Source organism: Podarcis tiliguerta, assembly GCF_965153285.1.
Source record: "Podarcis tiliguerta genome assembly, chromosome: 3".
Lineage (NCBI taxonomy): Eukaryota > Metazoa > Chordata > Lepidosauria > Squamata > Lacertidae > Podarcis > Podarcis tiliguerta.
Window position 1 is genome coordinate 43,281,319 of NC_139536.1, and position 24,052 is coordinate 43,305,370.

The following is a 24,052-nucleotide window of genomic DNA, read 5'->3' on the forward strand; positions in this document are numbered from 1 at the left end:
ATCATTACTTGCAGCTCCACGTCTTGTCAGAAGAAAGGAGTTAATTTGAAGTTTAAATAAACCTCCAGTTCAGCACTCCTCTCTCTATGCGTCGGTGCCAGAAGGAAATCCCCTTTCAGTGCTGGTTACCAACTGTGCAGATTAGTAAGGTCTTACGTGAGCTAAACAGTTTTTAAAAATTGACATCCCTTGCTGTGGTAGGAGCATATCATTACGGGCTATTTGGACAAAGAACATAATAAAAGGATCAAAGCCCTCCTATCCTAAGGGAGAAAAGCAGCAATCTCATTCCCACTATAAACATTTTGTGCCTTTGTTTTGAAGATTGTAAAAGCTTGCTTTCTCCATTTCCACTTCTCTGCTTCTAGAGGAATGGAGCTCACCTGACTGTGGTTTCATAATTAAGGCTTTAAATTGTAGCAGCTTATAAAAATAGCTTCCACCTAGAATGCAAGGGCTATTGAACGAAATAAAAAGCACAAGTTTGGTCCCCAAATCCATTTTTTAAAAAATAACCAACATGGAATTGCTGCTGCTCATAGCCATTTCTGTAGCGCTACCAGAAATTGCAAGCTCTACCGTTAAGCTGAGTGAGGTTGATTACTTCAGGTGGCAGATTTTTTTGGGAGCCTTTAAGCAAGGGATAGGAAACTGACAATTCTTACCCCATTGTAGAACCACTCAGATTTTCTGCTTCAGAGGCCAAATATATTGGGCTGTCTTTACAGGATGCTGTGGTCTGAGCAGACTTCTGCCTACACCAATCCTGGGGAAACCCAATGGGATCTCTTGCAGGAACAGTGCAGTGAAACAATAATTTTAAGAAGGTTCAGGAACTAAATATTATTACTAAGGGTAGAACTGTGGGAGGGAGCAGAGACACGTTTCTATGTCAGTCTGCAAATAAAGAATGGGACACAATAGAAGACGTAGCTGTAGTAGGGTGACTGTGTAGAGAAATGTCTCCCTTTCCCAAATAATTCATGAAAATGGTGGATTATGTTTGCTAGGCCCTTCCTCTTTCAGGTTTTCTAGAACTCTTGTGGAAGCCCTTTTTTTCTGAGGGGCAGAAAGGAAAGCCTTATTTCTGAATTGTTTGACAGCCAGAATGTTCACAGAGGGCTTTGGATTCACATGACCAACCCGGAAACAACGTAGTGCAAATGCTAGCCAGCCAGTAACTATTTTCCTTTCTAGCTGTTATATATCCCAAACAGCATGAACAAAAAGCCTAGAATTCAAAGTAATGGGGCACGTTCATTTTCCAATAGCGTGATTTTGGAATAATCAAATGAGCTCTGACTCATTGTTTGTATGTTTCTGGGGCTGGCAACAAAGGAAGGAAAGGAATAATACGAGATTCAGTTGCATCTCCAGAGAAAGCTGTAATTAGCTGATTGAAAAGGAATTTGGCCTGAACATCCAGTTAACATCCCATGGTTTTGGCCATGATAACCTAGCATTCGGTCAAGTCGAGAGAGCTGTAACTTCCCTGAAGACTGGCTGGAGTCTTTTGGTTAACGTAATAGTTTCCCATTCTGGCCATGATCCCAAACACACTAATTTGTAAGTGAGCATCATAGATTTCCATGTGATTCTGAAATATGTGATATTTAGCAAGAAATATCTTTAGGAAGAAGGGGTACTCAGTGCAGCTCAGTTGAATATGACATACACAAATATAAACAAACCTTCAGTCACCCATTTCACTAGCATAAAATAATTACTGCTTTCTTTTTCAGGCAGTAAGACCACATTCTCTACCTGTGGAAGGTCAGACTGAATGGCTCAAGACTTTGATATCAATTCTCTGCTTAGGTAAGTGCTCCCCCATTTTTCCATGTCAATTTCAACTCCCACTCTCTCTTATGCACCAACCTGTACATTCATGCACAGAATCAGCATAAAATATGCACATCTTCCCACATCTTTAAAGGCTGGACCATACTTGTTCAGTTGGGCCACCGTGATCCTGCAAATCACATTAACTGCACATCTTCAAGGAAGATGCCATTTCTCACAAACAATTCCTTCCCATAAACCTAGCCCAACAGCCATCCTGCATCCTCTCAAGATAGCACCCCCTCAGTGGTGAACTAGCCATAAGACTGCCAAGGAAGAAGAAAAGGGCTTGATTCTATTTTTCTAGAATCATAATACAAAATGCAAGGCAAATTTAGAGCAAATTCTCTCAGAGGCAATTTGGAAATAAATGTTCCCATGGCCAGATTGGCTAGTGAATGGTTTTGGATTGCCCTTCTCTGAAACAGTTGAACTTGGCCGACTTGTTTCAATCACCCAGACACAATTGCTATGTAATCACCTTTCTGCAATGCACCTCCTCAGAGCTTGAGATTTACTGTTCAGAGCTGAGTATGTTGCTATGCAGAGGACTGATGAATTGTGGCCCTGCTTTTCTTCATGCCATTATTGGGCTAGGTAGTTAGTGTGTTGCCTATAACTAATCAGTTTTACTCTAGGTGGCTTTATGGCAATGCAGGAAATATCCAGACACCTCCCTCTCCTCCTCCTTCCCCCTGCTGCTGCTACTAATTGCTCTTCTTCCTCTGTCCCAGGTGACAGAAGTAGAGGCAGAGCCATACTTTTAAATGTCTTACAGCACAACTTCTAATCTTTTATTATACCTTGCAACATTTAAACCGGCATGGGAAACCTGTGACCCTCCAGATATCATCATCAAACTACAACTCCCATCAGTCCCACCAAGAATAGCCAATGACCAGGGATACTGGGAGCTGTAGTTCAGCAACAGCTGGAGGGCCAGAGGTTCCCCTACACCTGATTTAAAAGGTAACCTTGTTGCTGGTTATATGTTTCATGTGAATTACTTTGAGGGGTTTTATAACTCCCAGTGTTCTATAAAACATCACAGATTCATGGATAAGAGCTGTCCTCAGAGCATCCAAGGGTTATTGTTTAAATAACCTCTCTAGGGCTGATCTGTGTGAGCCTGCGCAGCTACTGGAATTCCAACATCCAGATACAAAGGCATGCATCTCGCTGTGCAGCAGGGTGGAGGACCAGACCTGTTTGTTTCCTTGCTTCAAGAAGGCTGAATATCCTCATGTGCAACTAGCCTAGATCATACTAAGAAGGGAGAAACACATACTTGCCAAGTGTCCTGTTTTAAGTGGGACATCCCAGATCACAGAAGCCAATCCCGGCTTCTCTTTGGATGAAAGACTGTCCCGTTTTTGGGCCTGGTGGTCTGGCACAAGTCAGACCACCAGAGTCTGGTCCACCAGAGCGCTGGACCAGAAGGTGCTGTGGCGTGATCCTTCTGCCAATTGCCAGAGTGCCAGACCAGAATGTGTGCCCCTCCTGACATCCTGATTTTGGGGATGGAAATATTGGAGGGTATGCAAACAGTGGGGAACATTGTGTTTCTTCTATGCTGTACGTGTTTGTTCTTCTATCTATTAGGGCCACTTAGAATAAGTGCTCTGCTGGTTTATAACCAAATCTTGGCATGTCTTTTCGTTTCCCTTTTCACTTTATGGATGACAATCTTATGCCTATGCATAAAAAGACACTGGCTATTTATTTATTTATTTGGACTTGCATCTTCTATCCTGATTGTCTTGTTTTATTGCAGGATGATTTGGAAACTAGCTTTCTCCTTGTTTCTTGTGTCTACTCTGGTTCAAGTGTCGGAAACCAGGAAGAATCGCCCTGCAGGAGCCATCCCCTCCCCGTACAAAGATAGCAGAAGCAACAACTCGGAGCGGCGGCAGCATCTGCACAAAGAGGTGCTGGCCTCCAGCCAGGAGGCCCTGGTTGTCACAGAGAGGAAGTACCTGAAAAGTGACTGGTGCAAAACGCAGGCCCTGAGGCAGACAGTCAGCGAGGAGGGCTGCCTCAGCCGCACCATCATCAACCGCTTCTGCTATGGGCAGTGCAACTCCTTCTATATCCCTCGCCACGTGAAAAAAGAGGAGGAGTCATTTCAGTCCTGCGCTTTCTGCAAGCCCCAGAAGGTGACCTCCTTCACAGTGGAGCTAGAATGCCCTGAACTAGACCCACCTTTCCGACTTAAGAAAATCCAGAAAGTCAAGCAATGTCGGTGCATGTCTGTGAACCTGAGCAGCGCAGGCAAGCAGCGAAAGTGAGGGCTGGCATCTGCCCCTGCCAGAGTCGCCATGGCCTCTCTTCCTTCACAGACAAACGAGATGGTTGTTTTTCCTCCTCCTGGTCGAGTCATTTCTGGAGCAGCGCCATTGGCCACCTGGAAGTAAAGGCTGCTTTGGCTGGTCTATTCAGAGGGTTCATAATCTATTTACCAAAGCAGATGTTTTGCCACTGGGTCTGTGTCACTCAAGGTGAAGCCCAGCATCAAATGTGGAAGTGAACGTTTGGGTGGCCAGGGGTTTAAATCCAAAATTAACACTTCCACTGTGTGGGAAACCTTTTGGCCTTCACTCCATCCATCCTTTTGGATGAAGAGAGAGGTCCAGTGAATTCTTCATAGCTTCTCCCTCTCATTTTGGGGACTTTTCACTTCGTTTTTGACTGCCTAATGCTGTTTTTCTTGGGCTGTAATGCTGACATGGATACATATAGTAAAGAACAGTTATGGACAACTATGTTCTGTCTGGTCTGACTGATAAGGCACATGGGCCTTATCTTCCATGGAGATCATCAACCTGCCACTTTCCGACAGAGAAAGAGACTGAAAATGGATTTATGCATCTTTTCAGCTAGATTGCCTCACGTTTCCACAGCAATGTTTCACTTGTAATGCAGCTATAGCAAATTGTTGTTAAACTTGTTAATAACTTGTTAATAACCACATATATTTTGGGCGATGACAAAGTATTTGAAGGGCTAAAACAAAACACCTTAATTGTTGGGCCAGATTATTCCCTGAAAATTACAGAGTTTTGCTAGTGTTTATTTTCTCAGTAGATTTTGCATTAATTTAATTTTTTCCTTCCATCAATTCCCTTACCCTAACCTATGTTGAATCACTACTTTTGGGGAAGAAAACAACATTGTGTTTAACCTATTGAAACACAGTAGCAGAAAAGCAAAATGCTGCATTTCTTTGTTACTGAGATGAACACCAAGAGTAATTTAAACCAAGCATTATTTCCAATGAACAGAATTGTATCTATGTAGGGAAAATGTAATGTGTGAAGTGACCCAGTCATCCTGATTTCATTCAGTGTCTCATGCTAGGTTTTAGTATGTTCCAAATGTGGCCGTTGAGATTCCTAAATTGGTTGGGCAACACCGAAAGCCGTGACCTATTGCGTATCTTGGAACTTTGCATTCACGGCAGTTGCAGCTGAAGGAGTCCAATGTTTTGAGGACTATTTTCCTACGCTCCCTCAGATATGACCACTAAAGGGGTTAACAAAATTGTTTGCTTCGAGCTGTGGGTTTGGTGCCAACTCAAGGGTTCAGTGGCACAGTTCTCTATTATGTGAGACCGGCTGTTTTAAGAGGCTTTGGGGGACTGATCTCTGTTAGTGCTCACCAATCGGTTTATGGGGATTGGCACGGGTAGGAGGGATTGGGCAGGTATGCTGGCCCTATATAATTTTTTTTCCTCCCTTGGTGTTACACAATGGCAGATCTGCAGTTGGGAATGCACAGCAGAGAAGGCTGAGGCTTGCTTTGGAGATTGCCATTGTCGAACATGATTCCACTACTTACTCTAAGGTTTACCAAAGCACAGTTTGGACAAAGTGGAAGGGAGAGGAAGATTAGAGTGCCTGTAGCGTAATGCACACACTTTTATGGGTTAGGATGGCTGCCTCTTGAAGAAATGAAACCTAATATCGGGTTCCTCGGGCTGGAAAACAGTAACTGTTCAGTAACCACATGAGGAAAAATGTGAAAAGAAAGCATCCTGTAGGGGGATGGGCTCCTTATCAATTTGTGATAAAAAAGAGATATATGCTGCAGGAGGGGGCATGTGCCCTTTGGTTAGTTTATGCTTAAATGAAAGAGTTGAGTTGACCTTGTAATGGTTCATACTATTTAAATTTTTGTTTTATAAATGAAAACAAAATGGAAGAAATGTTATAACTATAATGTAATTATTTTATAGGTGTATTATTGTTAAATTATAGAACAAATAAAGATACTCTAGGAATATATGGAATTCATACAATCCTTGCATCATTTCATATTCTACAGGGTTCAAGCACTATCTTCGTTGGGGAGTTTCCATCGTCTACTTAATTTAAATATTGTTGTACACCATCCCAGTTTCCAAGCGGGGCAAGATTCCAGGCCTTCCAGGCATTTGCCCAGCACAGTGGAGACGTTGATGTCTTTATGATATATGGTTTATTTACACATGTATGCAACCTGAACCTGTGATGGAGGGATTTGCAGCATCAGCAGCCCCAAAGGGTCCTGTTTCTTCCATAGCCACAGCTTTGGATTCAAGCAGAAATCAGCCTTTTCTCTTTCTGCCTTTTCTCTCTCTACCTTTTCAGCCTGCTGCATTTTTGCATCTAGCTTCTAGCACACACAACTCCTTCCCTTCCTCTTTTTACTCTAAACCTTGTCTTTATCTGTTGACTGAGGGGGCTCCATGCTTTTGTTGCTCTCTCACAAAGCCCCCTTGATCATTTGTTCTTTTAATGGTCCATCACCCAGGCAATCACCTCAACACAGGAAGTTAGCCTGGCTTAATTAGCTTTGATTAAATGTTAACATTTGATGAATCCAGAAATTAGGGGTGTGTGGCAAACTCATAACACTATTTATCACGTTAAAATAAACCAGAATTGCAGTGGAATTAATTGGGCGAGGACCTGAGAGAATGAGAAAATCACCACTTGGTCATAAAACACAGTGTTTGACCTTGGGCCAATCACTGTCTCTCAGCCTAACTTCCCCCTCAGGGTTGTTGTGAGGATGTTCATTGAATGGCCAGAGGCATGGCTAAATGTGCATGTGTGTGACATTCATATTGTTAAATATTGGGAAGATTGCACAATTTTCTCTGAATTAATTATTTTCAAACCAACCAGCCTAATACCACACTTAGTTGGCATGGATTAAAAATAGTCGGTTTACTTCTCAACACACATTGACAGTGTTATGGAGAGCACTCTAGGGTTCACTGCAAGCTTCAGCCATATTTGAGCATTGCACACAGGGTTAAGGAAAGCATGTGAGTGGGAAGTGGGGCCAGGCCAAGTACAGTGGTACCTCGGGTTAAGTACTTAATTCGTTCCAGAGGTCCGTTCTTAACATGAAACTGTTCTTAACCTGAAGCACCACTTTAGCTAATGGGGCCTCCTGCTGCTGCCGGGCCACCGGAGCATGATTTCTGTTCTCATCCTGAAGCAAAGTTCTTAATCTGAAGCACTATTTCTGGGTTAATGGAGTCTGTACCCTGAAGCATATGTAACCTGAGGCGTATGTAACCCAAGGTACCACTGTATTCCTACCTTCAGTGTCCATGCATACAATGCAAACATTTAGAGAGCACTCACGTATCTAGGCTTCCACATGATCTGGAACTCAGTAATATTGGTACTAGGTAGCTTTGAGGCTTGTCTGTGTGAAGGCTGTCTTCCTGTTGACATGTGTGTGTGTGTGGCTACATTTCCTCCTTTACCATGTAACACAGTGGTAGAGCACTGTTTTGCATACAAAGGTCCCAGTTTCTCCAACTTCGGAATTTTTCTTTTCTAAAACCCTGGAGCACCACTCAGGATTTACAATATCAAGCTGGAGGAACCTGTCTAAGTTACCTTCTGTGTTCCTACACAATGTCCAGATAGGATGTTTGTGAATAATAAAAGGTGTTCATATATTAATGGTAACATATGAAGAACAGTTCACATTCATATGAACCCTGCTCACCTAGGAAGGAGGAATCATAAGCACACGCTGCTTTCCTCTCCTTTCTCTATCCACCCAACTATATACAGTCATACCTTGGATCCGAAACACCTTGGTACTTGTTTTGGCTCCCAAACGCCACAAACCCAGAAGTGAGTGTTCTGGTTTGCTAACCCAAACATCCAATGGGGCTTCCACAGCATCCGATTGGCTGCAGGGGCTTCCTGCAGCCAATCAGAAGCTGCACTTTGGTTTCTGAACATTTTGGAAGTCAAACAGACTGCCGGAATGGATTCCCTTTGACTTCCAATATATGACTGTAGTCTTTGTACTGCAAATTTCTATTTATTTATTTTTACTCCTGGCATAAGGGGCTTCAGGTTCAAAACAGCATCTGTGTATGAACAAGAGACAAAGCCAATTGATGTTAAACCCCTGTAGAATGAAGCATCTGTGGTGCCCACTCCTAGAATATTTAGGTTGTGCACCTCTACCTGGGAGTAAATCCTACTGACCTCAGAAGAACTTACTTCCAATCAAACATGCATAGGACTGGGCTGATGTTTTCTAAACCGGAACTTGGTGAGGTTTAACGAAAATCTGTAATGGAAGAATTCCACTGTACTGGAAAAGAAGAATTCTGCTTGGCGGAATAAGTAAAAGCACAGAACTACAATCAGATCCCGGTTATATCTGGAACTGAGCAGCATCTTTCATAAACCACACTTGAACATTCACACAGAGGCTGTCTTGCACAAATATAACTAAGGAAAGTTCATGGGTCTAGGGAGAGAAATTAGTTATGGGAGCTCATGGCTTGAGCTCTACTGCACATGATCATGTGAACTCTACAATAATGCTTTATTTTTCTCTCTTGACACAATATGCTGCAGACAGGTATTGAATTGCTGTTCCTCAGTATAGCACCTCCTGCCCTAATGTCCACATATTGTGGAAGGGAGAACAAGGGCTAGTACACACCCCTTGCTTTGTGATACCACCATCTTAATCCGGTTTTCATGTAAGATGCCTTGACTGGTAAGCTGCTATGGTAAAAATGAGAGATTTCTCTGAATGCCAGGTGCTGGGAGAATTTTTTGGGGTGGGGGTGGGGTGGAGAGACCATTTTGGTATCCTGCTTATGAATGTCCAGGCTCAGCATCTGGGTGCTATTGGAAACAGGATGGCAGAATACATCGACATTAGTCTTAAAAATGCTTAGAGGTCTTTATATTTTAAGGTTCAGGTAAAGGGACCCCTGACCATTAGGTCCAGTCATGGCCGACTCTGGGGTTGCAGCGCTCATCTCGCTTTATTGGCCGAGGGAGCTGATGTACAGCGTCCAGGTCATGTGGCCAGCATGACAAAGCCGCTTCTGGCAAACCAGAGCAGTGCACGGAAACACCGTTTACCTTCCCGCCGGAGCGGTACCTATTTATCTACTTGCACTTTGATTTGCTTTCGAACTGCTAGGTTGGCAGGAGCAGGGACCGAACAATGGGAGCTCACCCCATCGCAGGATTCGAACCGCCGACCTTTTGATTGGCAAGTCCTAGGTTCTGTGGTTTAACCCACAGCGTGGTATACAAATTAGGTTAAATAAAAATAGTTAATCCACCTTTCTCTCCATATGTTCTGAATGGCAACTCCAATGAGCTCAGACAACATGTGTTGTTCTAATTCAAGGCAATTTATGTTCTTAAGAAAAAGTCACATCCCTAGGTATTCCAGTTAAGAGAGAGAGAGAGACTTTCAACTCTTGTGTAGTAGAAGATAGAGGTGTACATTGGATTTGGATGAATCCTGAGCTGAAATGGGCCACTTCAACAGGTTTGGGACTCATCTGCACCAAATAAGGCTCTCTCTAAAGTGTGAGGACCTTGGAAGTGGATCAGCGTTCTTTGAGGATTCAAACCAAGCACTGCAGACGAAAGTACCAAAAAGTGAAACATTTCTCCCCAAACCTGAGTACAAGAGTCTGTGGAAAATGTGGTATATAAACAAGCTAACTATGATTATGAGCATATAAGGGAAATATTAAGGTAGGGAGAGCGTGAGATATAATTATTTTGTAACTGGCATATCTTGCTTCTCTCAGACACAATGAATTTACCAGGACTATCCTGTCAAAAATGTTTTGCAAAGAAGGGATGTCAAAGGAAGAAGTCTTTACAAGCTGTTCAAATTCAAACTCCTTTTTGATCAGGTAACCTGTGGACATCCAAATGTTGGTGGACCAGCACTCCAATAACACCTGATCATAGGCCATGCTGGCTGGGGCTGATGGGAGATGGAGTCCAACACCACCTGAAGGGCCACATGTGGCTTTGGTTTCCCCATCCTTTTAGTTTATACCCAAAACACTTGCAGCAGAAAAATTTAATAGAAAGAACTACTGAATCAAGGATCAGAAATGCTTTTCGGTAGTTGACATAAACCAGACTGGGAGTCTGTGAGGGAATGAACGCTTAATTCATAAACAAGTGTCTTGTGCTTTTCAGACATTAGCCTGCCATCTGGTGGTAAATATACTAATCAGTCAAATACAGGTTGTCATATTGTTCAAAAATATGTCCAACACATAAAAACATTTCATGAGAACAAATTCCCCTTTGAGTAGAGTTCCCCCTTTTCCCACCAGTATTTCCTTGTCACCCATCACATGGGAAGCTCCTTCCAATACATTTGATTTTGAGTTTCCAGTTCAACCTGACGGATTTGCAATTTTAATTGGGCAGCCAGTGCTGGCTGCAAGCAGAAGGGTACAATTCGGCTCCTGAATTCTGCTTGCAACTTGCACTGGCTGCTCAATTAGAATTGCAAATCAGTTATAATGGAGCTAGCAACAATAAGACCTCCTCTAATTATTCCACTCTTTGCTAAGGACTTCTCTGCCTGTCTCCACAAAATTGCTGTGTCTGGGTGGGGGGAAAACAAGGCATGGAGAATAGAAGAGTTTGCTTTGAAAGAGCCCATTACAACCAATAAATGGACAGCATTCTTTCAAAGGGAGGGCAGATGAGAGTGGTATCGGATAACCCTTTTTTTCTTTTTTAGAGTGAATGGGAAATTACCAAATGAGCCAACAGTGTCACACAAATCAGTTAGAGCTGCTAAAGAAGAAAAAGCAAAAAAAAGCTGCTGACTTCAATGTTCTGCACTGCGGTGTTATGTTTAGCTCTATACAAATTGGGTACTGTATGATATAAGCTGGCCCAGGAAGGAGGAGACTGTAGGTATTTGCATGCAAACCTTGTGGAAAACAAAAGCAGCCGTTACTTGTTCAGGGTTCTCTATTCATCTTAGCTGCCCTGAACTATTGCAGTCAAGCATCCAGGATGTGCCCATCAACTGGGGTTGGAATATTGTTTCTGAAACAATATTTCATTTTTTAAAAGACCAGAATTGTACATCAGACACATAACCTTTCTCTGTGAGTGCCTAAATCTGAATTAAATGAAACATCCAATGTCATGTCAGTGAACTAGATCCATTCCTTCCCTCCCCCTGCAGCCTCACCCCCCCTCCCCCATGTTCTGGAAGGTCCCCTGAACACTTGTAACAGATCTGGAGGAGTGATGAGTGGTGGCAGACATTTGTGCCAGCAGAAGTCAGTTGTCCAAGTGGGGTACCACATTTGGATATCAATCTTAGGATTTATTTTTTTATGCTAACCATTTGTGATGCTGCATAGTAAAGCAGATAGCAAATGCAGTAACACAAAATGTTTTATGTTGGGCACAAATAGGAATATAGCCGGGAAAGGACATACATGCCATCCTAAAGGATTTTGCAACTGTTTCTATCCATGTGTACAAAAGTCACAACTTGTTTTAAACTGTTTTTAATATTGTTGGTTCATGTTGCCACTCTCTATGGGACCTTAGGGTGAAGGGTGGGTAAATAATAATACCAGTTTGAAACATGGGTAGGAGCTGGGTAAGAGCGCGCACGCACACACACACATTGCTTGCTTCTTCCTTAGTCTTGGCCCTTGGAAGATGAACGCCACACACTACAGTCAAATTCAACTGGACTTAACCATCCAGGGGTCCTTTATCTTTACATTTTAGTCTATATTTTGGACTGCAAGTTTTTCAGAGCAGTGGCTTTTAAATATTTCTATCCATTAACAGTTCAGAATTCTTGCAGGTACCAACAGCAATTCAAAACCCCAGTGCAATAAGAGTCCAAAGTACTGTATACACAAAACAACTTCAATTTCATTATTTGTTTTATTTTTCATATAAATAAACATTCTAAAAAAAATTGGAATAGAAACACTAAATACAGTATTGCACATAGCGATCTTTGTTAAGTGTAGTATTATTTAATTTAGTATGGCAATAAACATATTGGAGATACTGAAGGGAAGAGGATGGCTACAAAACTTAAACATGCTACAATGTTTTTAAATGCACTTAAATGAAAGAAAACACAGAAGTTAAAACAGCAAGAGACTATAGCTTACATAAATACAAACATGGGTTTTTCATCAGTGCTATTAAAATATCTGTAACTTCTTTATTTGCTCTTCATAGGTCTCTTGTAACAACAATCTTCTCTTTTCTATTTCCCAAGAAATAACTTTATTCCTGACACTGGGGAAACAAATAAAGGAACTATCAGGAACTAACCTGAAAGACGAAAACATTTCAGGCTGATCAGTAATCACATAACAGGAAACAATTTCCCCAATGAATGAAAAATATATTTTTAGTGCTTGGCATTTTAAAAAGTCAATTCCTGAGGTCATAATTTATGTAGCCTTTCCAATGCCTGGAACCAGAGACTAACATCTGGACAACCAGGTATCATGTACTGGGCTACATGGAAAGAGAGAGAAAGTAATTTCAGCAGGTTAGAACTTAAAACCACCCCAGCACCTTCCATGCTAAATGGCTTTGGAATCTATGCACTTTATCCCACCCCCCTTAAATTTGGCTGTTTTCAATAACTTTTGAATGTAGATCTATGCTACATTGTGCGGAGGAGGCAGTCTAATCTAGAGATGACCAATCATTCGGTTGTCTTTATTGGCCGAGATTGAGGTGGCACTGCAACTATTTATGTAGTTTACGGTATGGGCACTCAATAAAATGTAAAGCTGAATTAATCAATAGTCCTTGCTTTGTCACCAGAAAACTGAGGTTCACAATATCACCCTTGATCATCTGGAAGGATAATAAAAGGGAAGTATTTAGTACTTTACACTGCAAGATTCAATAGATTTGTAGGAAGTCTACTACAAGTTTCTTGTTACTCTGTAAACTTTTTTATTTGTAAAAAATGTTTGTAGCAAACCAAAGGCTGTTTAGTATCCTTCAAATGATTCCTACGCTGTGCTGCAGCCTTGAGTAGCCTTCCTTTGTTTCCATCTTTTGTACATGGATGGGGAAATTATGAACCTCCAGATACTGCTAGACTACAGTCCCCATCTTCCCTGACTACTGGCCATGATGGCTGGGGCTTATGGGAGTTGTTGTTTATCAACATTTGAAAAATCACAAATTCCCCACTCCTGCTTTATTAAGTGGCAGAAAATGCAGAGATAATGTCCCGCCTTGTCAACTGTAAAGATTTGCTGTGCTGAACATACCTTGTTTTGGAAATGGATTATAGTGTAAAAGGAGCAGTTTACCCATTCAAAATACAGATTACAAATGTCAATATGAAACAGACACGAACAATTCTCAAGAAGTAGCCCTAATCTAAATGTAGCACTGCAGTGTATTTGCTCTGGAAACATCTTGCCAACAGGAATGGAAATGTAGTGTTTGTATGATAGATGTTTATAGTTTCAGTATGTTTAGGGCAGACTGAATGACTGCCTCTTACACCAGGTGCTTTAGTTATTGTTAGTATTCCTCCAAATACATTGCAAAAGCATGTTTGGATGAAAAAGACAGGATGGAGTGCATGGAAGAGGCATGCCGTAAATTAATAACTTTTATGATTTTGGACACTCCACACAGCAAATCTGTTTATCAATGAATGCCCAGCAGATTCTAGTCAGTGGAAACAGAAAACAAATGCAAACAGGTCAAGAAAACAAATGGGTCAAGTGATGTAGTCTCCTTCCCCCCAACAGACTTATTGAGTTTATTGAACAGGTGGACAATGATGCGTGCCGTTTGACCTTCATATTTTCATACTTATCTTCGCTTTCTGAAAATGAAAAGGTGAAGAAAATATCAGTTTCAAAATTTCAGAGCATGTGAACTAATCATCAACCATGCAGTGAGAACCCCAAAGATACAAAAAATGGGTAATCTACCATTTTCCTCTCTTGCAAATAAGACTAAGATTGAAATCCAGTTAAATCAGAATGTCTGGATGCCAAGCTGAGTTGTTTCCAAAACACTATCTTCAAGTGCAAGAAAGAATGAAAACCATTTAAGTTTCATTAAAAACAGCACCTTCATTTTATGTTATCAGTGTCAAATGTCTGAAAACACAGCAAGCACTTTCAGCTTCTGCATATAACAGATCACTGAACCAAGTCCAGTGTCCTAAACCACAGAAGCATTTTACTCCAAATAGCAATACAACCTTGGGAATATGTTGTGCCCCATGTGCCTTTCTAAGTTTTGTGTTCCAAAATCTCTCAATTTGGGCCTTATCTGCTAACTCCTAGTAGGTTTTGCTTCATTGGAAAATCAATTTAAGTTTTGTTGCCAATTACAATATGAAGCTCCCATCTGGGAGTACCCAAAGAGCAGGAGGATTTACAGGTCCCAGCCCCAGGGAGCTTGCAATCTAAAATACACACAGGGAAACAACAGAGAAAGGAGCAGAGATGCAATGATTTCAATATACTTAGTTACATTATGGTATAGGCCAGAGGTCAGCAAACTTTTTCAGCAGGGGGCCGGTCCACTGTCCCTCAGACCTTGTTGGGGGCTGGACTTTTTTTTTATTAAAAAAAATGAACGAATTCCTATGCCCCACAAATAACCCAGAGATGCATTTTAAATAAAAGCACACATTCTACTCATGTAAAAACACCAGGCAAGCCCCACAAATAACCCAGATATGGTTTTTAAATGAAAGGACATATTCTACTCGTGTAAAAACACGCTGATTCCCGGGTCTGATTTAGAAGGCGATTGGGCCAGATCTGGCCCCTGGGGCCTTAGTTTGCCTACCCATGGTATAGGGACTCTGAGGTAATCCAAAGCCTTGTTGGAAAGGGGGTGATTTGAGTAAATTAAAGGAGATAAGGGAGGTGGTCATACAGAGATGGTTCCAAGAGGCAGCTCCAGGTATAGAGGGCATCAACGGGAAATGGGTAGAGTCACTGAGTTTCAACATTTTTTGTTTTACTGATACTAAGAGGAAGCTCAGAAACCTTAACAGGAGGAGAACACTCATACATAGCAGGCACAAAAAACCATAAGTGAACTATACTTACAATTCCAGAATCGTGCTTTTGTTTTATATTGTAAAGAGATTTCCCCTTTTTCTGTCTACATACTTCTTCAGCTTCTTTTAGTCTGCAACACATTTAATTGATTCACCAAATCAAAACCACTTGTGAAGGCTGAATAACACGTGAAGGACAACTCAAGGACAATATTTTTCAACATACAATAATTCTGAGGGCTTGCAGAATATAAATGATAAGCGATATTGCCAATAAAAGCCCATCTGCTGCAAGGAGACATGCAAACTGTAACAGTTGCTGTATGCAAATATGATATTCCTGAATGTACTGTTCTGTTGTACCTAATGCCCCATAGTTGAGAATGAGAATGAGAATACTAGATATACAAAGTTCCATTGCATCTCTCATACTCTTTACATTTTAAAGATCAGACCCAATTCCCTTGGGTTTATTTATTGCTTTATAAACTGTAGTTATCTGACAAGTGATTTCTGCATTCATTCCTGTCAGGGGTTCAGGAGCAGAGTCACAGGAGAGGGAAGAAACGGAGAGCGAGGGGGAGGAGTCGGAAGGAAATGTCAGCGGCGACAGTAGTCCGAGGTCTCTGAGTCTCTCCAGTGACTCGGAGGATTCACAGAAAGGGGCCCCCATGGTCAGGGCAAGGGGGACACCTCGGGAAGAGGGGGCCAGAGGGGACTCAGAGAGTAACAGCTGGAAATCCGGACCAGCTTCCCCCCCAGAGTGCAGTAGGGGGGAGGAGTCCAAGGCATCGGGATCAGGGAGCGCGCAGGCAGAGGGAGAGCGTGAAGCAGGAGTGGCCACACCCTCGTCAGGGAGCGAGGAAGCGGTCATCCGGAAAGTAAAACGCGCGCGCGCGCCAAGTTCAAATGTACAGGAGGGCGGCAAGGTGGGCAGCCCGGGTAAGGAGCCAGGTCCTAAAGCCCGCCGAAGAGAGGGGGAGGAGTCAGAGGGGTCCAGCTCTGCGTCAGAAGAGTCCAGGAGGGAAGAGACCCCGGGGGGTAGTAAGACCCAGAGGAAGAGAGAGAGAAGGAGGAGGTGGAGTAAGATTAGAGTTTTAAGCTGGTGCACAGGGGGCGGAGATCCAGATAGAGCTTCGCCGGTCTAAAGCTCAGACGTAGAGCTGGGACGCTGAGATTTGTAAATGGAGACTATTCTTCAATAAAGACTTTGATACTGTACTACCGGCTAGCGTTGGTCCTTGGTGAGCTGGGACCCGGAGCCAGCTCGGACAGTAAGCTCTATCTCCATTCTTAAAGTTTTGGCACCAAGAACCTCGCCACGTGAGTTGACGCAGCGAGGGCAGAGGAGGGGTGCTTCAAGAGCTCACAGAACTCAGGCAAGATGACGACGGAAGAGCAGATATCCGCCCTGCAAGAAGCTGTGACACGACTCAGCACGGAGGTAATTGCATCCAGAAAAAGAGAGGAGGAAATGAGTAGCGCCTACCGGGATCTCCAAGTAAGATTGGACGTGATTTCCAAACAGGGGCCACCTGGATCCAAAGCAGAGGGCATTGGATTGGGAAAGAGGGGAGGCAGCCTTGTATCCCATTTTGACGGGAGTTTACAGCAGTACCCCAACTTTAGAGCAGACCTGTTGTTTGCGCTGGATCTGCTTGACAAAGACTTTAGAGATGAAAGAGAGAAAGTGGGGTTTATCCTATCCCATTTGCATGGTGAAGCCAAAACGTGGCTGAGAAATTTATGGAGGGACAATGATCCGGCGCTCCAAGACGCGAAGGCTTTCATTAAAGCTATGGACTCGTGTTTTTTATCAAAGATAGACGTTGATATTGCCAGGAGAGACATACATGGACTTAAGCAAGGCAAAGCCAGCGTGCGTCAGTACCATACGCGTTTCTTCGCACTGGTTCATGCACTGGGATGGGACAAAGCTTCTGCGCCAGTGAGAGATCTCTTTTGGGAGGGCTTGAATACAGAAGTAAAAGCCGAGATTGGAAGGGGGGAGAGGCCAAGGAGCACCCAGGAAGTGGTCCAGAGGGCTCTGGAGATCGGGGTGCATCTGGAGGAACGTCCTTGCAACAGAGAAGAAGGACGTTGGGGAAGGGCACCAGCCAGAGCACCTCCCTTCTATCCCAAAGAAGCAGCGCGTGCGCAGTCCACGCCCTCGCAGGGAGGGGGAGAGGAACCGATGGAGCTCGGAGGTGCCAGGGCTCAGTCAGCTACCAGAGCCCTGACGCCGGGAGCAGTCAAGACGAAGCCTCCTAGAGGGAACAGGAAGTGCTACATCTGCGACAGTGCTCAACACATGGCGAAAGAGTGTCCCCAGAGGCTCCACAAGCACACTGCAGCATCAGCAACAGTGACAGAAGCAACGCAGCAGGGAAACGACAGAGTCTGGCTGGAGGAAGAGGTACTGGGGTCCAGCCAGACAAATCAATGAAACAATCCCCAGGGATTTTGCAGCCCACAGACCCCCTCCCACCCAAACCAGTGGTGCAGCTTACAGCGTCTCTCCAACTGCCCAACGGAAGCACTCTGGAAGTGCCGATCACCATTGACTCCGGCAGCAACGCCGACTTTATAGGACTGGATTTTATTCAGCAGCACAATATACCACTGCTGCCAGCCACACTGCCCCTGAAGGTTGTCACAGTGGATGGCAGGGACTTGCTAGGGGGGCAAGTGGTGCAACAAACGCAACCAATGGTGATGCGGATTGGAAATCACCAAGAGGTCATCAGCTTCAACGTCACCAAACTGTCAGGCACGCCGGTAGTCTTGGGCATGAGTTGGCTGCACAGGCACAGTCCAGCATTGGCGTGGTACCAACGCCAATTGACCTTCGGTTCCTCCTATTGCGCGGAACATTGCATTCTTCGTAGCCAAGAAGAAGGAGGGGAAGACACGCAGCTACAATTGAGCACGCTGCAAGCAGTGCCACGCAAGTACGCAGCGTTTTTGGAGGTTTTCTGCGAGAAGGAAGCAGACAAGCTGCCTCCCCACAGGCCCTATGACTGCCAGATTGACCTCCTGCCAGGGGCGACGCTGCCAGCCGGGAAACTGTATTCCATGTCTGAAGACGAGCTGCAGGAGCTCAAGGAGTTCATAGACCTCAACTTAAAGCGCGGTTTCATCCGGGAGTCGAAAGCAGCAGGGGGCAGTCCTGTATTCTTTGTGAAGAAAAAGGACACGCCCCAAAAAAGACTTGTAGTGGATTTCAGGCTCTTAAATTCAAAGACCAAGCCCACAGCCTTTCCAATGCCCAAAATAGATGACCTGCTTGCAACGGTGAGGAAAGGACGCGTTTTTACAAAGTTGGATCTGAGAGGGGCGTACAACCTGATCCGCATACGGGAGGGGGACGAGTGGAGGACTGCCATGTTCACGCCCCTGGGCACATATGAATATAGAGTTATGCCCTTCGGTTTACAAAATGGCGCCCACTGTTTTCAAGCGTTCATGCATCACGTCCTGGCGGGTCTTCTCTACAAGAAATGCGTCTGCTTCTTGGACGACATCCTGATATTCTCAGAATCTGAGGAGACCCACGAGGGGGACGTCAAGGAGGTTCTGCAGCGACTGCAGGAGCATCGGCTGTACGCAAAGCTGGAGAAGTGCCAGTTCGACAGGAAGGAGGTGGATTTCCTGGGCTACAAGCTGTCGGACAAGGGGCTCGCCATGGACAGCGCCAAGGTTCGCGCGGTGTTGGATTGGAAGAGCCCGCGCAATCGGAAGGAGGTCCAGCGGTTTGTGGGGTTCGCCAACTTTTACCGCAAATTCATCAAGGGGTTCGCGATGCAGACAGCGGCCATTACCGACACGCTCAGCTCCAAGAAGAAGAAGTTCATCTGGACGGAGCAAGCGGAGCAGTCCTTCCAGAACCTCAAGCGTCTCTTCTCGTCCGAAGGGCAGCTACTGCATGTGAATCCCAGCAAACCGCTGAGGGTTGAGACGGACGCCTCAGACAGAGCCGTGGGCGCCGTACTGTTGCAGGAGGACCCGCATGGGGACTGGAGACCGTGTGCCTTCTACTCTAGGAAGCTCAGCAAGTCAGAGCAGAACTACACCATCTGGGACAGGGAGTTGCTGGCCATTCATGCAGCATTCAAGGCGTGGCGGCACTTCCTCATCGGGGCCAAACACACTGTGCAGGTTCGCACGGATCATAAGAACTTGGAGTACTGGCGCACGGCAAGGTTCCTGAACCAGCGGCACATCAGATGGGCGGAGTTCTTTGCGGATTTCGACTTCAGGATAGAATACATCCCAGGCGACAACAACATCATGGCAGATGCACTGTCCAGAAAGCCGCAATACCTCGAAGAAGCGGCGCCAGCAGCGGCCAAGCACATTTTCGCCCAGAAAGCGTGGGCGTGCGCTTCCGCAACCGTGGACCTGGAAGCGGTCCGTCGAGCACTGCAGGAGGACTCCTTCGCTCTAGCCAAGATGGAGGAGGTGCGCAAGGGCACGGTGAAAAACGACGAGTTCCAAATAAGGGACGGATTGCTCATCCGCAGAGGAGCACTCTATGTACCGGGAGAAGAGCTCCGCGCGAAAGTACTGCAGCAGTTGCACGACGCGCCAACCGCCGGGCACTTCGGCAAGGAGAAGACGGCGGAACTCGTTGCCAGAGATTTCTGGTGGCCCAAGATGAGGGGGGAAGTCGCGGAGTACGTCTCGAGGTGCGACACTTGCCAAAGGGCCAAGTCAGTGCACAAACCTCCGGCAGGACTGCTCGAACCGCTGCAGACCCCGAGCGAACCGTGGGAGAGGGTGGCACTGGACTTTGTCACGGATTTACCCAGCTCGAGGGGTAAAACGGCAGTGCTAGTGGTGGTGGACATGTTCACTAAAATGGCCCACTTCATTCCGTGCGCGAAGGTGGCCACGGCAGAACAGACCGCCAAACTGTTCATAGACCACGTCTTCAGGGTGCACGGACTGCCACGGTCTATCTTGTCCGACAGGGGGCGCCAGTTCATTTCGAGCTTCTGGCAGAAGCTGATGGGTTTCCTGAACGTCAAGATCAACCTAGCGTCGGCGAGACACCCGCAGACCAACGGACAAGCGGAGCGCGTCAACGCCATCATGCAGCAGTACCTGAGATGCTATGCAAATCAACAGCCGACGACATGGGTGGACTACCTGCCACTCGCTGAGTTCGCTTACAACAACACGAAGCACGTGTCCACAGGGGTGACGCCGTTCTTCGCCAACAACGGGAGGCATCCCAGAACCTTCCCGGGATTAGAGAAACTGGGGGAGGGGGAGCCACAGGCAGCAGAAGTCTTGGCGGCGGAATTGCAGGAAGTCCACGATCAGCTTAGGAGGCAATTAGAGCTTGCAAAGCACGCATACAAACTGCAGGCTGACAAGCACAGGAGGGTTGGTGAAGACATACAGGTGGGAGACTGGGTGTGGTTAGCGGCCCACGCAGTGCCGACCAGATCTTTAGCTAAGAAGAAACTCGGACATAAGCAGCTAGGACCTTACCTAGTTGAGGCACAGATCAATCCGGTGGCCTTCCGGTTGACACTTCCGGAGGGATCCAGAATGCACCCAGTGTTCCATAGGTCGGTGCTCACGCCCTACAAAGCACCTCACCGATTTCAGGCGCAGGGCACGGCACCAGACCCGTATAGGGAGGCCCCCCCAAGGAGGGAGTCGCCAAGAAGAGAACCCATCAACCAGGTCACAGAGATTTTGGACTCGAGATGGGGGGAGGAGGGAGTAGAATATTTTCTCGCAAGGGAAGGTACCCCGGCCAGCGCCAACAGTTGGGTGCCGGACTATGCCCTGGACGAGCCTCTCCTCAAAGAGGAGTTTCATGCCTTGTTCCCACACAGGCCCATGCCAGCCGAGTATTTCGACGACTGGCTTTTCACACCCACGCTTTCTACCAGCACGTTCCAGGGATTCACATCGGACGAAGAACCAGCATTAGAAACACGTTCACCGGAGGGCTCGCCCTCGGGGTTTGCCTCAGACCGCTCGTTTTGGTGGGACAATCGAGGAGAGGAGAGGTGGCTGAGGGGCCCTTGGCAGGGAACGGACCCAGAGGGGAACGAGGGTGAGAGGGACATGGACGTGATGGGGGAGGACGTTGGGTTCGAGCATGGCGGCACGGAGATGGAAGCAGAGGAGAACGAGGTCGGCGAAGACATGGAGGACGAGCCGGATTTCTCTAACTGGATGCACGCCACGGGGGACGAACTGTATCCACCATTCACCCCCACAACGACGGAGCACCCAGCACCCCCGCCGGAGGAAGGGGAGGGGGGAAGGGGGGGCTTCGAGGGGGGGATGGATGTCAGGGGTTCAGGAGCAGAGTCACAGGAGAGGGAAGAAACGGAGAGCGAGGGGGAGGAGTCGGAAGGAAATGTCAGCGGCGACAGTAGTCCGAGGTCTCTGAGTCTCTCCAGTGACTCGGAGGATTCACAGAAAGGGGCCCCCATGGTCAGGGCAAGGGGGACACCTCGGGAAGAGGGGGCCAGAGGGGACTCAGAGAGTAACAGCTGGAAATCCGGACCAGCTTCCCCCCCAGAGTGCAGTAGGGGGGAGGAGTCCAAGGCATCGGGATCAGGGAGCGCGCAGGCAGAGGGAGAGCGTGAAGCAGGAGTGGCCACACCCTCGTCAGGGAGCGAGGAAGCGGTCATCCGGAAAGTAAAACGCGCGCGCGCGCCAAGTTCAAATGTACAGGAGGGCGGCAAGGTGGGCAGCCCGGGTAAGGAGCCAGGTCCTAAAGCCCGCCGAAGAGAGGGGGAGGAGTCAGAGGGGTCCAGCTCTGCGTCAGAAGAGTCCAGGAGGGAAGAGACCCCGGGGGGTAGTAAGACCCAGAGGAAGAGAGAGAGAAGGAGGAGGTGGAGTAAGATTAGAGTTTTAAGCTGGTGCACAGGGGGCGGAGATCCAGATAGAGCTTCGCCGGTCTAAAGCTCAGACGTAGAGCTGGGACGCTGAGATTTGTAAATGGAGACTATTCTTCAATAAAGACTTTGATACTGTACTACCGGCTAGCGTTGGTCCTTGGTGAGCTGGGACCCGGAGCCAGCTCTGACAATTCCTTTGCCTATTGATTAAATTTATTCTAAGAAACTCTTGAAATTGTTTATCATAAATCACAATGCATTTTTGGAGGTTGAATCTGAACCTGTTTTACTGTAGAACATAATTCCACTTCTGACAGGAATTCTCCATTAACAACCCAATTGGGTCACTAGAGCCCCATAACTTTATTGTTAAAAACCCAGCATCAGCAGTCCATAAAGAAAATGATGGTTCTAACATGAGAAAACAACAACAACAATAGCAACAATATAAAAAGAAAATGAGAAATAATTGCAATATTTATTTAACTTATTTCATAAAATTTATACACCTCTTGATTTTTTAAAAACCTCAAAGGGGTTTACAAAAAGATAAAACTGAGAAAAATTCACAACCATACTTTAAAACATATAGAAGTTAACATACCAAAACAGTTTAAAATTACCTCAACTTTCAAAGGCTTGTCTAAACAAGAATGTTTATTGCTCTCCAGTTTTATGTTCAGGAGGCCATTTCTATGACAAGGATATCAGATCCCCAGAAATCACTTTTGAATGATATTTTGAACATTCTTATTTTCAAAAACATTTTTGAATATGAACATTTTATTGAGCCTTGGGGGGAAAACTCAGCATCTAAACCAGATGTGGACTACAATTCCCATCAGCCCTAGCCAGCATGACCAATGGTCAGGGATTATGGGTGCTGTGGTCCACACTACCTGCAGGGTACCACATTGGCTATCCCTGATCTAAACAGAAAAACAAGAACAGTTGAAATATGTAATTAAAAGTGAGCTACTTGATAGTTCTCACATTGTTTCTATATCCTTAGCTTGTTTGTCATCACATTGTCCAACTTGCCTTTTCTATAATCCTGAGGACTATAATTTTAAAAGAAGTAAGAATTCACATGAATAAAAAAGGAGCCTATGGCATGCTTTATGCTATGTACGGGAGGCAGGCTGTCCTCCCCTGAGTAACGATATATCATGCTAATCTCTCTACAGCATCCTTACCATCTTTTCTCCTTCAGTTTTATTGTTCTCATGAGAAGAACTCCTTTGCTTTGGCTGCCATACCATACTTTCCAGACAATTGTTTTTCTTACTTACAAGCTCGTTTATTCAGATATGTAAGCAAGTGGTTAACAGTTGTAGGGAAAGAACAGAGCATTTCAGGAGACAGCATGGCTGGGTACTAGCACTCCTGGAAGCTGTCTGAGACTAGTTTAGATGGAAAAATCTGCAGACTGGTCCAACACATACACAAAGAAAATATAAAAAAAACTGCAGCAGAGAAGTTATTGTTCTGATTCCCTCCAAACAGCAGTGTGGTAAAGTGGGCCAATTGAATATAAGTTATCGTCTTAGATGGGCTCTCACCACAGACTGAAATATTAAAAGGGCCCAAAGCCACAAATAGAAAATAAGTGACCCTATCAATGAAAAGCTGTATTGTATATGCGTACCTCAGTAAGAGGAAATGACAATTTCCTCAGTGCCAAACAAGGTATGGCCTAAACGAAAGGAACTCAAATATTCTCATCTTGCTATTTTGCTTGTGGTTGTTTCACATTTTATAGCTGTTGTCATTATTATTATTATTATTATTATTATTATTATTATTATTATATTGGAGCTGGTTTTCATATTGTTTTGTGAACCACCTAAGCAGCTCTGATAGGGTAAAAAGAGACTTTATAAAAAGAAGTAAATCAATAGTTCCAGTGTGCGGAAAAGTATGTGAAGCTTCACAACATCATCACCCCTCCACTGCCCCCTATTGTGGTGACTAGAACTCCAGAT

The 24,052-nt window shown here is 45.2% G+C and overlaps 2 protein-coding genes across 3 annotated transcripts in view; one reads left to right on the top strand and one right to left on the bottom strand.

Annotated features, from left to right (window-relative positions):
- GREM2 (gremlin 2, DAN family BMP antagonist) overlaps positions 1–6,125 on the top strand; it is a 116,768-nt gene extending 110,643 nt beyond the window's left edge. For both annotated transcript variants that reach the window (XM_083432274.1, XM_083432273.1), the window contains exons 2-3: positions 1,743–1,818; positions 3,617–6,125. In XM_083432274.1, coding sequence (XP_083288400.1) covers positions 1,784–1,818; positions 3,617–4,130 — 549 coding nt within the window. In that variant the 5' untranslated portion in view covers positions 1,743–1,783 and the 3' untranslated portion in view covers positions 4,131–6,125. The remainder of the gene's footprint in view (positions 1–1,742; positions 1,819–3,616) is intronic.
- Positions 6,126–12,049: 5,924 nt separating this feature from the next.
- FMN2 (formin 2) overlaps positions 12,050–24,052 on the bottom strand; it is a 157,473-nt gene continuing 145,470 nt past the window's right edge. Inside the window, exons 18-19 of the mRNA XM_083432083.1 lie at positions 15,245–15,326; positions 12,050–13,998 (exon numbers count right to left, since the gene is read on the bottom strand). Coding sequence (XP_083288209.1) covers positions 13,972–13,998; positions 15,245–15,326 — 109 coding nt within the window. The 3' untranslated portion in view covers positions 12,050–13,971. The remainder of the gene's footprint in view (positions 13,999–15,244; positions 15,327–24,052) is intronic.